We start from the raw sequence: 16223 nt of genomic DNA, 5'->3' as shown, positions 1-16223 counted from the left end.
TTTTTTTTTTTTTTTTTTGTGTGTGTGTGTGGGGTTTAATTCTAAACAGTTTTTTTAAACTTTATTTAATGTGCATTGATGTTTTTGGTGTTTTGCCTGAGTGTATGTTTATGTGAGGATGTCAGATCCCCTGGAACTGGAGTTACAGACAGTTGTGAGCTGCCATGTGGGCACTGGGAATTGAACTTGGGTCCTCTGGAAGACCAGATAGTGCTTTTAGCTGCTGAACCATCTCTCCAGCCCCCGAGAAGAATTCTTAATGTGACTGTTGCTTATGATTGTGTGGCCTCTGTCTTTAAACTGCTTCCTCTAGTTCCATGCAGTAATCCCTGTGGAAAAGACCAGGGTTGGCCCTTCCATCACTGTGCCTTCCCGGCCTAGTCTGAAGAAATTTTTAGCCTAGCACAGAATAGGATAAATATGGAAGGAAAGGAAAAGGCAGGAACTAGATGGATCCATTGCCATCCTCACTTATCCCTGGGGACGTGCAGACCATAGCAGGGGAGGGCTGGGTATGTGCTTGACTACCTTCAAACAGCCTCCATAAAAGTCTGTAGCATTGGGCACTATCAGGCTGTGTCACCTGGAGCAGCCAGTGACTCCCTCTGCTGAGCTCCTGGGCTGTGGGAGCCCTGGCCTCAGGCAGCCTGTCTCCTCTGCCCATAGACCATGTTGAAGCTGATCCAGAAGAAGCTGCTGGACAAGACGGTAAGGAGAGCCTCACATACTTTGCCTCATCCCAGAGGCGTCTGTGCCAGGGCTGGCCATGTGTCCTCAGGAGGACACAGCTGAGCTGCACCTCACCCCCACCCCCTGCAGTGTGACCAGGTCATGGAGTTCTCCTGGAGTGCCCTGTGGAACATCACAGACGAGACACCCGACAACTGTGAGATGTTTCTCAGCTTCAATGGCATGAAGCTCTTCCTCGACTGCCTCAAGGTAGGAGCCAGGCTGCCACCCCACAGGCTGCCCCTCCACCGGCTCCATCCCATGCAAGCTTCCCATGGACACACTTGGCATGAGAATCTCAGGGCCACACATACAGTGTTTGCTGCTAAGAGAAGTGTCAGGGGACCCCCCACCCCAGCCATGCCACCAAGCTGGGCCTCCTGAGATCCCTTCTGCCAGGGAGCCCAGCCTGTGTTCACAGCAGTCTGCTCTGACTACCCACAGACCATTCCCTTCCCACTGGATACAGTTCTACCCAAAGGGTAGTAGGTCTCTCTTTCCTGCTTTAGCGTCCAAGGGGCTCCCCAAAGGACTCTTCCAAGCTGTGGCAAATGGAGCCCCACTTGTCCCACAGGTCTTGGGAGCACTGGGAAGTTGGGGTCAGCCTACTGTACCTGTCCTGTGTCTAGAAGGCCGATCAGACAGGTGCCCACAAAGCCTTGAGGGCAACAGTAGCAGACATTAAATGGTTGACTAGGAAGGCCTTGCTGGCTCTCATTGCCCAGGAGTTCCCAGAGAAGCAGGAGCTGCACCGGAACATGCTGGGACTCTTGGGGAACGTGGCGGAGGTGAAGGAGCTGCGGCCTCAGCTGATGACCTCTCAGTTCATCAGCGTCTTCAGGTGGGTGCTGCCTCAGCGCCAGGACCCTCAGAATACAGTAGTGTGTGTTCCAGGTTTGTGGTTGCTACTGCTTTCTATCTAGTATGTGGCTTTTGTCTCCAGTTGATTTTGTTTTAATTTTGTGTGTGAAGGGATGGGTATGTGCCCATGAGGCCAGAGGCTTTGGGTTTTCCTGGAGTTGCAGGGTATGGCAGATGCAAACCTCCATGTGTGCTGGGAACCTAACTCCAGTCTCTGAAAAAACAGTTTGTGCTTTGAGCCACTGAGCCATTTCTCAAGCCCCTAGTGCTTTCTTACTCTTTCAGCCTGCCACAGATGGCAGTCATCCAGTCATATCCAGTGTGGAAGGACCTGAATACCAGGTGGCTAGATGTGGTTTCACAAGCTTATAGTCCCAGCACATGGTGTCGAAGCAGGAATCTTGAAGACATAGCAAGTTCCAGGCCAGCCTGAACTGCATGAGATCCTGACTCAGAAACAATCAGAAGCCTTGTCTTTACAGCTGAGCCCCAGTAGTACACTCCTGCAATCCTAGGGCTCAGGAGGCTCAACCAACAGTCACATTAATCGTGCCTCTGGCATCGTGAGTCTCGGTTATCATCCTTAATTTACATGATGGATTTTTCCTTTTTCCTCCTGGTAGCAACCTGCTGGAAAGCAAGGCTGATGGCATTGAGGTTTCTTACAATGCTTGTGGTGTCCTGTCCCACATCATGTACGATGGGCCTGAGGCCTGGGGTGTCTGTGAGCCCCAGAGGGCCGAGGTGGAAGAGCGTATGTGGGCAGCCATCCAGAGCTGGGACATCAACTCCCGGAGGAATATCAACTACAGGTTTGAGATGGGAAGGTACACACCATGAAGAGTCAGAAGCTGCTTGTCCCAGCATGCTGTGATCAGAGCTTTCCGCCCTGCTCCTGTCCTCCAAAATCATCCAGTGTGTGTTGGGCACATTTCCCACTTACTAACACCTGTGTGTATCCAAGGCCTGTGTTCTATGCATGCTTGATACAGAACTAAACCCACACCAAAACACAAGTCACCTGTCATCCTGCCCCCATCAGGCTGACTCAGTCCTTACTGTACTGTGAGTGGATTGCTGTCCCCAGTCAATCCCCCTTCCTGCTGTGCTGTGTGTGCAGCTGGTCATTCATTGAATACCCCTTTGAAAGGGTGTGAAGCTGTGGGGCTTTTCTCACGCCCCAGTCCCTGGGAGACAGGATGCTAGCCCTCCCTGTCCCATGTCCTTGTGTGTCATCCCCTTCCCTGCCCAAGTTCCCATTCACCCCAGGCCATGGGCCTGCTCCCACGTTGTGCCCTCTACCCTGCACACAAAGAGTGGGTGTCAGCAGGCCATCACTCTGCTGGAAGGTGGAGAGGTCCTCCAGGTAAGTGAGTCTCGGGGCCCCCTGAGGTTTTGCTGATCTGATTTTTTGGTTTGGGGGCTGGAACTTCAGCCTGGCCTAGAGTCACTGTAAGTGATTCCCCTTGCCTCTCTCTCGGGGTTTGCTGAGACCCCCAGATTTCTGCCCTTTTCCTCTACTCTGACCTTCTCCAGAGTGAGCTCCTGGGCGGAGCCTGAGCAGGGCCCCTGGCATCCCACAGGCTTGCCCATGTGGGACCCTGCAGTGAGAACTCAGGGAGGAGAAAAGGCTCACATCCTCCCTGTCTCGGTTCACATCCTTCTTGTCTTGGTGGTCTTGGTCTCCGTCCAGGTCTGGGGGTGGGGGGTAACAGCAATCTCTCTCTCTCTCCAGGTCCTTTGAGCCCATTCTCCGCCTCCTTCCTCAGGGCATCTCTCCAGTCAGCCAGCACTGGGCCACCTGGGCCCTATACAATCTTGTGTCTGTCTACCGTGAGTGCCTCCCCTCTCTTAGTTCAGACACTCAACAGAGCACAGCATGTCCACAGGGAGCTGGCATGCAGGAGGGGACACAGAGTTACTGCTGGCCTTGTGTCTCAGAGCAGTCCTGGGCACTTTGGCATTAGTGACATGATGGTGTTATCCTAACCCCACTGTGCCATCAGAAGCGTCCCAGTCTGCACCAGTGTGCCTCTCCTCACACTTCCTACCCCAGCTGTGAGTGAGCTTTCCAGTCTCTGTCACCTGTGTTCCTAGCCTGGGTTACACAGTACCTGGGGGTATCTTACTAACAATATCAGAAATGCAAGCTGCTGCCCAGGGGATTCCAGTTCCAGAACTCCCTGGGAACCTGTGTCATCCTACAAACCTCTCGGGGGTATCATCCTTGTGATGCCCCTCTGAGGTCTGTGCTTGGGATGGTATTTTCTTGATTTATTTGTTAGGACAAACTGTAGGGAAACCAACAACTTTGGACCACAATAGGGAAGTGCCTTTCCCAAGGGCTTGCCCCATTTCCCTGTCCAGGTGGGCCCAGGAGGCCGGGGCGGACATGGCTTGTCCCTGACCAGCGGTGTCCTTTGTAGAGCAGTTCTGGGTGGTATCTGGGGCACAGACCTGTAGAAGGCCACCCATCCTCAGCTACCTGCTCCTGCTTTGTAGCTGACAAATACTGCCCCCTGCTGATCAAAGAAGGTGGGATGCCCCTGCTGAGGGGCTTGATGAAGATGGCCACTGCCCGACAGGAAACCAAGGAGATGGCCCGGTAAGAAACTAATTTTGTATTCCTGGCCGGGTACCTTGATTTGGATGGCAAGGGCACAGTGGGAATGGCCAGAGTTCTCAGGAGCCACTCAGGGTTGAATGTGGAGTGGACAAGAGCCTGACTGTCAGCAAAGCTCTTTGGCTCTCAGTGGCTCGGTTTGCTTTCTGTGACTCCCACCTCCTTGTTGCTCAGCGCCAGCAAGAGCTCTGCATTATTTTGACCACAGTAGTTCCAGTGAGAAAGGACTCTGTGTGCTGAGGCATATTCTAGAGGCCGCGTGCACAGTGCTAGTTTCTCTGAACACAAGTATGAAGGCGAAAGTCCCCAGGGGGAAAAGTGCCCTTCGATGGGCTAGAATGAAGCTCAGAGGTACAGCACGTGCCTAGCGTCCATAGCACATACACATGTGTGCGCGTGCACGCACCTCCATCTGTACCTACACACACATACACGTACACAAATTACCAGTGTGAGGGGTGGGGTATGCCAGAGTCCTCACTGAACTTCTGTGGCCGTGGGATTCTTTGTTGAGTGTCAAGTGTAAGCTCTAATGTGGACACAAGAATACACACGTAACATGTTAGTATCAGTTGGATTGGCTTCCTCTTCCCGATCTGTTCTAGTTGGGAGGGTAGTCCTTTATCATAATTCTGAGCACAGTGTAGCCTGAGGCTCAGACAGCCCCCACCCTCAGAATATGCCCTTCTGGATAGGGGCACCAGCTGGCTCTGCCGTTCATTATTTTTGGTGAAGGCACTGTTTCAGTATTAACTGGCAGACTAGTCCTCCAGCTCAGTCTTCGGGAGTCTCCTGGAAAGTGTTAGAACTGAATGGGCCTCACCTGCAGATTTTTTACCAGTGGGCCTGGGGCTGACCATGTTAAACAAGGATCTAGGACTTGCCAGGCACTAGGTGGGGCTTATCAGCCCTCTAGGCATCTGGGACCTGAGATGAGATGTGTCTGAGCCAGCAGGGTCTTCTGGCACCAAGGAAAGAATGGCCTTGGGCATTCCCATCTCAAAAGGCCTTGATGTACCCTCTTAGCAAATTCAGGCTGCAGTGAACCCCCAAACCTGCAGGCAAACAGTGCAGGGTCAAAGGCAAAGACACCAGCAATGGGTGGCAGTTTTCTCAGGGAGCAGGGTGACTGGGACTCTAAGGCCTGGAGCCAGCATGGCTGCCTGTGCAGATCTCCAGTCCGGTGCGTGTTTGGGACCCCCTAGTGGACTTCTGCCGAGAGAGTGGGCTGGGCTGCAGGGGGAGAGAGTAGCAGGTTTGGAAGCTCAGGCCTGGCTGCTTGTAGGACAGTGGCTGTGCATGACCACAAGCGCTATTTCCCAGCTCTCTCAATCACCATCCAATGCTTTCCCCCGTTGTGTCCAGCAAGGTGATTGATCACTGCAGTAACTTTAGAGAGGAGAACATGGACACGTCCAGATAGAGGCCTCCACCCATGGCCACACAGCCTGGACTACAGGACCGGAGGAAGCGCTGGAGTCCAGTGGGCAGGTCCCTTGCAGAGCCTCCCACTGGATGAAGAGACAGTGAGGACTTTTGCACAGCTGATGCTTTTCCTTAATGGTAGTGAGATATATATTATATATATATTATTTTTTTTTTGGTTAGGAAGTGTGAAGTTTTGTGTGTATGACTTCTCCTAAGTCTCCGCAGCTCCTTGCCACCCTCAGCCCGCCTCCAAGCTTTCATTGCTGCCATGTTCACTCCTGCCCCAGCCAGGCTTGCCTCAAATGCTGTGAGTGTCCAGTCCCTTCCCAGTGAGCTCAGACCCTGGCCTGGCTTCTGTCTGTTGTGGGAGGAGCTGGCCTTACTAGGCTGCTCAGCATCCCTGGTGTCTGCCTGAGTGCCCTGTCAGGGCTCCCAGTTGAAGTTGAGTGAAGTTGATGGGGTTTGGGGATTAAGACCAGCTCTGCTGAGTCTTGCAGAAGCCTTGGTGCTCCAGGCTGTGAGCCATGGGGGTCAGAGAGGAAGCTGTTCCCAGGCCTCAGGCTAAGCAGCTCCTGTCCAGAGAATCCTGGAGAAGCAGGGCTGTGTTGGCCCCCTGCTTTCTGGCCAGACCTGCCTGTGGCCATGCTGCTATGGAGACTGTCTCACGTCTCCCTCAGGCCCCAGCCCCAAGATGCTCAGAACTCAGGGGCAATTCCACTGCCCCTTCTGCCAAACATGCCCCAGCCTACCCCAGCTCTGGTAGCTGGCACTTTCCAGGACCAGGGTCTTGCTTCTTTTTCTGTAGCCCTCATCTGCCCACAGCACCCCAGTGCCCAGGTATTCCCACCAGCAGAGCTGAGCCCACCCCCTGCCCAGAAGGTAGAAGGCAGGAGGTCCCTACTCCAGCCCTTCACAGTGGCAGCGGACAGCCGCCTAAAGACCAGCACTGGGCCATTCTCTGTCCCTCCAGCCCACTCAGGCTGTCCCTGAGAAGCTGCTGTGTTGTGTGACAGGCCGCGCTCCAGGTGTCTCCTGCACCCTCCCACTGTATCTCAGCATTGCTTCTCGTTGACACAGGACTGCTGAGGAGGCCTGTGCTCACAGGGAGCACAGCTCACCTGGGAGGCAGCTCTTGCTGTGACTTTTTCTGCCTTCTCGCTTCTCTGGGCCTGTTCTTTGATTCTTCTGGCCTGGCATGTCTGCCTCCAGGCAGAAGTGGCCCGGCTGTTCCCAAAACTCAGGGAGAGGTAACTGACCTCTCCTGAGGAGACTGTCTCCCCAGCCAGGCTAGAGGGCTTAACCACGTGCTTCTCCCACGCAGCACTTGGGCAACCCCAGCCCCTCCTTTCCACCCCAGGCCTTCTGGCAGCAGCCAGACCATGAGCAGAGTTCATAGCCCATTGCTTACCACCTGGGGTCTGCGTAAATGTCTGTACTTTGGGGTGTCACAGAAATACATTTTTGTGCAAAGTGCAGAAGCGTGGTCTCTTTTTTTTTCAGAGGAGATTGGGGGATACTGGTCTGGGGGTGGGTGATCAGGAAGGGTGGTAGGGGTCTCCCAGGAAGACCCTGGAGGGCAAGTGGTTTTGCTGTAGGTTTATGTGCCTGCAGGCTGTAGACAGGGGTCACACTGAGGTGAGTATCTGTGACATTCTTTCCACATCTGTGCCTAGACACTGAGGTCATGGCTGGTCACTAGACTGGTAGGAATTCTGCCGGGAGCATAGCCTGCTGGGAGGGACACGGTAAATAATAGCCTCATCACTCTGCAGTAAAGATAGGAAAGGAGCCTCCTGCTACTGCTAGGAATGGTGGAAGTGGCTCGGAAAGTCTGGTGGCTGCTAGGCAGCATTACGTGACTGCCCGAGGAGGGACGAGAGGGAGGAGTCAGCGAGGGGTTCTCCACGGAAGGCCAAGCTGAACCCGGCAGGAAAGTGGAGCCTGCTAGGGCTGGCAGCTCTGACAACAGGCCTTGCCGTGACGGACTGGGAGAGGTCCTGTGAACAGCTGGAACAGACCTGAAATGACCAGCCCTGGGACAGCTGGGTCCTGGTGTAGTTGAGGCTCTCCAGACCATGCGGAGGGTGTAGGCAGGAGTGCCAGGGTCACATTCAACAGTCTGGGAGCCGGCCTGCTGTCTGCACCCTTCTAAGTGGAGCAGAGGTCTCCTCTTCCTCTTCAGCAGAGCCCATACCAGGCTTTTCCCTGGGTGAGCCCACAGAAAGAGCAGCACACACCGTGGTTTGCCCTTGAACTCAGAGGGTCAGCCAAACGTGTCAGCCAAGTCCTGGAGGGATTAGGCGTGGCTTTCAGGGCTTGCGGAAGCCTCCCAGCTCTGCACACCCTGTGTTGGGTTTGCCTGTGTGCACTCCACGTCCTGATAGTCCTTAGAACAATCCACAGAACCTGGACTCAAAAGGTGAGGTGCCTTCTTACACCCCAAGTTACCACAGCAAAGGAGGGGCACAGACTCCCTAGTACAGTACATGCTCCTAGCCCGGTGCCTGCTGCTCTCTGTGTCTAGAACACTGCCTCCTGCTCAGCCCGTCACAGTGCCTGGCTCCATTCCCGTGGGAATGTGAACACCACTTCAGGACTGTGCCGAGGCTCCACACACAGCACCCAACATCCAGGGCTCTTTTTAGATTCATTTTAGTTACTTCATAAGAGTGTACGCTACTTGTGTGTGGTGCCCATGGTGGCCAGAAGATGGCAACAGCTCATAGCTGTGTGGCATGGGTGCTGAGAGCCAAACTTGAAGAGTAGTGAGCATTGGCCCCTCAGCCATGTCTCCAGCCTGCCCATCCAGGGCTCTTACTAAAAACTTACTGGCTGAGCCAGACATGTGGCTCAGCAGGAAAGGGAGCTTGCCTCCCAGGCTGACTACCAGAGGTCCATTCTCAGGACCCACACAGTGAAAGTGACATCAGACGCCTGCAACCCAACCTCTCCCACCCCAAAACATAAATATCCTTAATCTTTTGTTGTTTTTCAAGACAGGGTTTCTTTGTGTAGCCCTGGCGGTCCTGGAACTCTCTCTGTAGACCAGGCTGGTCTCCCTCCGCCTGTCTCTGCCTCAGGAGTGCTGGGATTAAAGGCGTGACCACCACCACTGGGCTACCCTTTTTTTTTTCCCCAAGATGGGGGTCTCCCTATGTAGTTTTTGACCTGCCTGAAATTGTGTAGACTAGGTTGCACCCGCTTAATGCTGGGACTAAAGGCGTGGCCACCACGCCCAGTTGCAGTGTGGGTCTTGCATAGGGCTAGAGTTTGGTTTTCAGCACGCAGATGGTGTTTATAGCCATCTGTAACTCCAGTTCCAGAGGATCTGATACCCTCCTGTGACCTCTGCAGACACCAGGCACACACCTGGTGCACAGTATACATCCAGGCAAAACATTCACACACACAAAAAATAGTCACCAGGCTCTAAGCCTGATGACCTGATTTCAGTCCCTGTAACCCACGTGGCAGAAGGAGAGAAGCAACAGGTAGGATCATCCTTTTTTTCATGAACACACCATGGACATCATGTGTGCACGCGAGTGTGTGCTTGAACACACAGACTCATAAATGGGGTGTGTGTATGTTGTTTGTTTTTGTCTCCCCCCCCCCAGACAGAGCCTCACTGTGCAGATGCAGCCCTGTAGACCAGGCTAGCCATCAGCCTGTCTGTGTTCCAAACCCTGGAATTAAAGGTGTGCCTCTGTCCCAGTGCTGGGGCTAAAGGTGTGGGCGACCCAAACACCACCACCATCTTTTTTTTTTTTTTTTTTTAAAGATAGGGGTTCTCTGTGTAGCCTTGGCAGTCCGGGAACTCTTAGAGTCTGCCTGCCTCTGCCTCCTAAGTGCTGGGATTAAAGGAGTGGACCACCACTGCCTGGCTTCCAAACCCTTTTGGGGTTTTTTTGTTTTGTTTTGTTTTTGAGACAAGCTTAAATACCACACAAGTTGGCTTTGAATCCTCTCATATATATAGCGGAGGATGGCCTTGAACTTGTGGTTTTACTGCTTGTACCTCCTGTATGTTGAGACTGCAGGCATGTACCACCATACTACTATTATGCCATTCTGGGAACCGAATCCAGCAAGCACTCTGCCAGTCGTGCTTTTTAGTAATACCATGAAATGGATCTGATTAGCGCGCACGCACACACATACACATACAAACCATGCTGGCCTTGGAAAATCAGTTCTACAGAAAAAGAAAATATCCAGTTGACCAATACAAATCACCAACAGCATGGAGCTGGAAGCGGGCAATCATAGGAAGGTCAGCTGAATGGGGAGGGTTCTAGGACAAAAGGAAAGAAAGTCTAACTGGGCAGTGGTGGGAGCCCGAGTGACAGGCACCTGTATTAGAGACGGGTATTGTCGCCAACCCCACTGAGAGGCAGAGAGGAGATCAGAGTTCAGCGACTTGTCTCGGAAGGCATGGGATGTCTCTGACTCCAATCGGGGCCAAGCGCGTCCAGAATCCGCACCAGAACCCTCCTCTTTCCCATCATTCGTTTGCAATATCGGAAAACGAATAGGAGGCAAGTGTGTCATCAAGGCGCACCCTCGAGCAAGCCCTGCCAATCACCCCCTGGCAGCAAGCACTGCGTGGCCTCCGGGCATTACAGACCACATCTCTGTGTGGGCGGTGGGGTGGGGGGGTGGGAGGGAGCAAAAACAGGCACGAGTACGCGCATGCGGAGACGGGGGAAAGGAAGGGCGAGGGGGGCGCTTTCCGAGGTTTCCGCCTCCCGGCCTTTGCAAACTTACCTGGCCCACGGGGGTGGGGTGGGGGTAGGGGGCGGAGTTAGGGAGTTACGGTCTGTGTGCGCGCCGGCCCCGCCCCTGGCCTCCTCTGGCACCTGTTGGCCTGAGGGGCCGCGCCTGTCACCCAATAGACAGCCTCCCTGAGCCGCCTGGGCCCCGCCCCCAATGCGGAGTCACCAATCCCCGCGTTGCCGCAGCCCCTTTGCTCCACGGCCCCTCCTTCCGCGCGCTTCTTCCGGGTGGGCTGGAACAGGGGCCAAGGCCATGGCTCTCTGGGCGCTGCTCAGCCCTGGGGTCCTGGTGCGGACTGGGCACACCGTGCTGACCTGGGGAATCACGCTGGTGCTCTTCCTGCACGACACCGGTGAGCCGGACACCGCGCGACCCCGAGCCCACCCGATCCCTTATGATTCCCTTCGAGTGGGTCTCACCCGGTTCCCCTAATCCTCAGTTACATTGCGATTCACCCTCATCTCCGCCAGTTCCTCAAGTGTCCTTCTCATCTGCTGGTTCTGGAACCACGCACTCTCTGATACCCAAGTTGGTCCCTAATTAATCCCGGGATTTTCCTGTTGCCGACAGGAAATTCATCCAAATCCGAGGACCATTAGAGGCCCCAAGTCCCCTGATCCTGGGCTCCACCCCATCCTTCCAGAAATTGCCTCCCAGACTCCCTGAATTAGATTAAGAAATCGACTAGATTGAAAAACTGGCTTTCTGCTCAGCTCCCCAAATCCTATGAGACAACTCAGCGACCCCCTTCCCAGGGGTCTTTCCCCGCCCAAAGACACAGCCCCCACCGAGGCTCAGTTCCCCACCAGCAATCAGCAGCTCCCTTCCAAACCTTCGTCCAACCAAGGGTACTAGAGCCGTCTGCACTCAGCTTGGCCTGTGTCTCCGCGTTCTCTCACTTCTCAGCTCCCCCACCTCCTCTCCAGATCTTCACCACCATGGGCTTCAACATGCTGGGCCCTTCCTGGCCTGGGCTCCCTAGGCCTCCCTCTTTGAGGGCTGACCCTTCCGTAGGGAACCCTTCCCCTTCCGCATTCAGCAGGTTAGCCTCTTCACCCCATCCTCTTGCCATGGGCTCACTTTCCTCTGGCCTCTCCAGAGCTACGCCAGTGGGAAGAGCAAGGGGAGCTGTTCCTGCCCCTCACCTTCCTGCTCCTGGTTCTGGGCTCCCTGCTGCTCTACCTGGCTGTGTCACTCATGGACCCGGGCTATGTGGCTACTCAACCTCAGGTAACCGGGGATCCTGGGACCCTGGGATCCAAACCCCTCCTTGCGCCAACGGGGAAATGAGCCCTCAGAACTGTCCGTGTGAAGCTGTGAGCCGCTTCCATGGCGGGGCGTCTTGGTGAGGCCTCTTTCCTACCCTATGTTTTTGCTCCCACACTGAGGAAATCACCAAGGCCCAAGAGAGGACAAGCACCTTGCAAAGGCACAGTATCCAGTGCTCTACCGTGTACTTACCACCCCTGTACATGGAAGGGGCCCCAAATCCTGCAAAGCCAGAACCAGGTGGCTCCTAAGAGAGGTGCCCCCAGTGTCATCTGCCTCCCAAGGGGACCCCTCCCCCATCTTATACGCCTTGTTTCATTTTCAGGAGGAGCCCAAGGAGGAACAGACAGCCATGGTTCCTCAGGCTATCCCACTGCGGCGGTGCAGATACTGCCTAGTGCTGGTAGGTGATACACACATCCTCTTGTAGGAGGAATCGGGACCAAATTAAGACTCCTTGCCTCTCTTCCAGGAAGGTCTCCCAAATTCGGGACCGGACTGTGGCCTTTGGCCCTCTCCACCCACTGGGGGAACCTGCACTGAGCCTGGACTCCCTTCTGTGCCCACAGCAACCCCTGCGAGCCCGCCACTGTCGGGACTGCCACCGCTGTGTTCGCCGCTATGACCACCACTGTCCCTGGATGGAGAACTGCGTGGGTGAACGCAACCACCCTCTCTTTGTGACCTACCTGGCTCTGCAGCTGGTGGTTCTCCTATGGGGCCTGTGCCTGGCATGGTAGGTGAATCGGGGGTGTGGGCAGCATGTACACCGCATAGGCGCTTACAAAGAGGATTCTGTGGGACTCGCCCCCACCCCCAGCTCCTCCATCCCTGTCCCTCTAGGTCCGGCCTCCGATTCTTCCGGCCCTGGGGGCTGTGGCTTCGGTCTACCGGGCTCCTGTTTGCCTCCTTCCTGCTGCTTGCTTTCTTCTCGTTGGTGGTCAGCCTGCTGCTAGCCTCACACCTCTACCTGGTGGCCAGCAACACCACTACCTGGGAGTTCATATCCTCTCACCGAATAGCCTACCTCCGTCAGCGCACCAGCAACCCCTTTGACCGAGGTCTCACTCGAAACCTGGCCCACTTTTTCTGTGGGTGGCCCTCTGGACCCTGGGAGACCCTCTGGGCTGAAGAAGAGGAGGAAGGCAGCAGCCAGGTTGTCTAGGGCTGCTGGAGAGAAGGCTGCCATTGGTGCCTAAAAACCAGAGGCTGTGCCGCTAGGGGTCAGCCCAGTTAGCCTGAGCTCTTTACTCCATCCGGGGCTCCCACCCTCAGCAGATAGAACCCCACACAAGGAAGACAGAGGAAAAGGACATGAGTGAGGGCAGAGGGCGCTTGACACCAAGAGAACCCAGACTCCACGACCCCTGGCCAGGCTACCTCAAATGTACAGTTTTATTAATTTAATACTCTATAAAGGCAAGTATTAAAAAGACAAACCGTCCTGCCGTGGGGCCTTTCCTGATCTGGGCATGGCCAGGAAACAGAATGGTTAGAGACACAGCTTACCCGGTAACCCTGAGGAAGGCTTCCAGCAGCAGCCCCATGGCCACTCCCTGGAACCCACACACTCATCAAATACCTTGGCCCTGGGCACATGGACAAGGACAGTTCTCACAGTCTGGCAGAGGGAGGCAGAGGGGCCAGGAGACCCTCAGGACTCCAGGAACTGCTGAGACACAAAGTCAAAGTCCCGGAAGGCAGCCTGTTGGCGAGCGGTGAGGGAACTTTGGGGTGCCGGTGGGGTCAGGGTTGGAGGCAGGCTGGTAAACTCCCCCTCGAAGTAGCGAAGGTCTGCAGGGCCACAGAGAGTGGGCACAAAGGGAGGCCGGACAGTGCGAGCAAGCAAGGCCTGCCAGTTGGTGGTCTGAGGACAAGGATGGAGAGTCTGAGAAGGTGGGACAGCAGACCCCAGGGGACACTTAGCCCTCCCACCTCACAGGCACTGGAGACTGCTGGGTCCCTTACCCTGAAAAATGGCTGGACCTTGATCTCCTCTGCGTCCTGCTCTCCTGCCCCTAGACGCTTCTCTGGGCACTTCTGGAGGAGCTGGCAGAAAGTGGGGCAGGTGGGAACTTAGGGCGGCCACTCCAGGTGCTGGCTGCCCCACAGGTTCCCTACAGGGTGGTGTCAGGGAGCACACCAGCAACTTCGGCCAAGCCCTGGACCTTGGACTCACCTTCTGAATGAGCTCAAGCCCCTGAGCCGACAGAAAGTGAGGAAACGGGGCGTCTGCATTAACGATGCAATCGAACACCTCCTCTTCTGTGTCCCCCGGGAATGGGCACTGTGAAGATGGGGGCTCAGCGGCTGTGTGTGTCATCCCACCGTCCCCACCCCGAAGACCTAGAGCCCCCCTCGTACTTACCTCACCCACTAGCATCTCATAAAGCAGCACTCCAAGCCCCCACCAGTCCACAGCCCGAGTGTAAGCCTCCTGAGTCAAAACTTCAGGGGCCAGGAACTCCGGGGTGCCACAGAAGGTACTCGTCCGGTCCCCAAAGCCAATCCCTGCAAACCAACATCCACACCAATGCCTGCTCACTCACTTAGCCTCTGTGGTTATATCAATCAGTGGGGGAAGGGGCCTGGAGAGATGGCTCAGTTGCTAAGAAAGGATCCAGCTTTGATTCCTAGCACCCACACGGTGGCTTGCAGCTGTCTGTAAGTCCAGTTCCAGGGACCTGAAGCCCTCTTATGGCCTCCGCAGGCCCTAGACACCCATCTGGTGAACAGGCACACATGCATGCAAAACACCCATGTCACAAATGTTTTTTGAATTTTTCTCTTTTTTTCTAGCCCGATCACAGTTTCCCCTCCTATCCCTGGCTGGCTGATATCGGGGAAGGCCTGCACTGTTCTGAAAGGAAGGGAGAGGGAGTGGGGGGGAGCATAGGGGGAGGAACCACAAAAATTTTAAATATATAAAAAAAAATTAAGAGCTGGAGAGATGGCTCAGAGGTTAAGAGCATTGTCTGCTCTTCCAAGGTCCTGAGTTCAATTCCCAGCAACCACATGGTGGCTCACAGCCATCTATCTGTAATGAGATCTGGTGCCCTCTTCTGGCCTGCAGGCATACACACAGACAGAATATTGTATACATAATAAATAAATAAATAAATAAATAAATAAATTTTTTTAATATTTATTTATTTAATTAGGTGTACAGCATTTCTTCCATGTGTGCCCGCAAGCCAGAAGGGGTGCCAGTTCTCATTACAGATGGCTGTGAGCCACCATGTGGTTGCTGGGAATTGAACTCAGGACCTCTGGAAGAGCAGGCAGTGCTCTTAACCTCTGAGCCATCTCTCCAGCCCCATAAATAAATATTTTTAAAAAATTAAAAAATCACCAGGTGGTGATGGCATGCATCTTTAATCCTGAGCTGGGACACTCAGGAGGCAGAGGCAGGCAGATCTCTTGTGAGTTCAAGGCCAGCCAGAGCTCTTAGGCCAGTGGTGGACTGTGAGACCATGGGTCAAAACCCAGCAGTGCAAATCCTTGCACACATAATACACAACATACGTATGTAGATTCATATTTATTAATCTGTGCCAACCTTTATGATTTATTTTATTATTTTTTAGTTTTGAGACACAGTTTCTCTGTGTTGCTTTGGAGCCTATCCTGAAACTAGCTCTTGTGGACCAGGCTGGTCTCAAACTCACAGAGATCCTCTGCCTCCCGAGTGCTGGGATTAAAGGCGTGTGCCACCACCGCCCTACTGTGCCAGCCTTCATGGTGCCCATTAGCAGTGTCGTGTAGACTCTTGGCCAAGGCCATCATACAGCAGTGTCTATAAGAAAGCTAAACCTGCTGAACTCACGTGTCCTAACTATAGATCCTCCGACCAACTACAAATTAGGAAGAGCCAGTATTCGCAGCTGTCCTCCTAAACAAGGGTCCTGGTCAGGAATTAAGGCCAGTGGTTGGGGAGCCCGGGTACCCATGAGTGGGTTGCTTTCTTACTGGCCTGGGCAAGGCAAGAGGATGTGATCCCAGGAGAGGGGCCCTACCTTCCTTGCATAGTCCAAAGTCCGCAATCTTCAGGAAACCCTGGGCATCCAGCAGGAGATTATCCAGCTTCAGATCCCTGATGGCAGAGGGGTGCAGGTCAAAGGGGCTGAAAGGGGCTCAGGCCCAGGGCACAGCACCAGCACAGGGAGAGGGCAAGGCCCACCCCGCTTCTCTCAGGCAGCCTACCTGTAAATAATCCTCTTCTCATGCAGAAACTGCAGCCCTAGGACCACGCAGGCCAGGTAGAAGCTACGGGGTGGTACAGGGAGAAGTCAGGCCAGACACTAGGAGGTTGCCAGAAGGTCCTGGCCTGAGTCAGGCATGGATGACACCGGACAAATGAATATGGTGCTGGGCTGGAAGCCATCCCAGCGTCATGGTCTATGAATGACCTTATTGCGAGCAGCTATGGTAGGACCACGGGGTCTAGCCGTATAGACCTGTAACCCCAGCTACTTGGGAGACTGAGGCCAGCCTGGTCTATACCACTAGAACCTTCTTTCAAAAAAAAAAAAAAAAA

At 54.4% G+C, this 16223-nt stretch overlaps 3 protein-coding genes across 11 annotated transcripts in view; 2 read left to right on the top strand and 1 right to left on the bottom strand.

Moving 5' to 3' along the window:
• Positions 1-7119, top strand: part of Zer1 (zyg-11 related cell cycle regulator) — a 38315-nt gene extending 31196 nt beyond the window's left edge. For 7 of the 9 annotated variants that reach the window (XM_050154897.1, XM_050154895.1, XM_050154900.1 and 4 more), the window contains 7 exons: positions 667-708; positions 820-939; positions 1455-1570; positions 2214-2417; positions 3326-3423; positions 4093-4195; positions 5579-7119. In XM_050154897.1, coding sequence (XP_050010854.1) covers positions 667-708; positions 820-939; positions 1455-1570; positions 2214-2417; positions 3326-3423; positions 4093-4195; positions 5579-5636 — 741 coding nt within the window. In that variant the 3' untranslated portion in view covers positions 5637-7119. The remainder of the gene's footprint in view (positions 1-666; positions 709-819; positions 940-1454; positions 1571-2213; positions 2418-3325; positions 3424-4092; positions 4196-5578) is intronic. The other 2 variants (XM_050154903.1, XM_050154902.1) reach the window with 1 other exon arrangement.
• Positions 7120-10608: 3489 nt separating this feature from the next.
• Positions 10609-13130, top strand: Zdhhc12 (zinc finger DHHC-type palmitoyltransferase 12). The gene is made up of 5 exons (XM_050155264.1): positions 10609-10769; positions 11517-11647; positions 12012-12089; positions 12256-12422; positions 12530-13130. Exons 1-5 carry the CDS (start codon positions 10670-10672, stop codon positions 12849-12851), a joined length of 798 nt encoding a protein of 265 aa, XP_050011221.1. The 5' UTR covers positions 10609-10669; the 3' UTR covers positions 12852-13130.
• A 144-nt stretch (positions 13131-13274) lies between these two features.
• The window catches only part of Pkn3 (protein kinase N3), a 32930-nt gene continuing 29981 nt past the window's right edge, over positions 13275-16223 (bottom strand). The window contains exons 16-21 of the mRNA XM_050155214.1: positions 15890-15952; positions 15703-15779; positions 14055-14197; positions 13866-13973; positions 13655-13735; positions 13275-13553 (exon numbers count right to left, since the gene is read on the bottom strand). Of these exons, the coding sequence (XP_050011171.1) occupies positions 13341-13553; positions 13655-13735; positions 13866-13973; positions 14055-14197; positions 15703-15779; positions 15890-15952 (685 nt within the window). The 3' untranslated portion in view covers positions 13275-13340. The remainder of the gene's footprint in view (positions 13554-13654; positions 13736-13865; positions 13974-14054; positions 14198-15702; positions 15780-15889; positions 15953-16223) is intronic.

This window comes from Alexandromys fortis, unplaced genomic scaffold, assembly GCF_014885135.2.
Source record: "Alexandromys fortis isolate MF-2015 unplaced genomic scaffold, M_Fortis_MF-2015_v1.1 scaffold_72, whole genome shotgun sequence".
In the NCBI taxonomy this organism is placed as follows: Eukaryota; Metazoa; Chordata; class Mammalia; order Rodentia; family Cricetidae; genus Alexandromys; species Alexandromys fortis.
This window is presented reverse-complemented; position numbering and strand designations above follow the sequence as displayed.

Coding starts and splice junctions, on each gene's coding strand:
- Zdhhc12 (XM_050155264.1), top strand. CDS start 10,670: ATGGCTCTCTGGGCGCTGCTCAGCCCTGGGGTCCTGGTGCGGACTGGG. Junction 11,648..12,011: donor ATGTGGCTACTCAACCTCAG/GTAACCGGGGAT, acceptor TTTCATTTTCAG/GAGGAGCCCAAGGAGGAACA. Junction 12,090..12,255: donor GCAGATACTGCCTAGTGCTG/GTAGGTGATACA, acceptor CTGTGCCCACAG/CAACCCCTGCGAGCCCGCCA.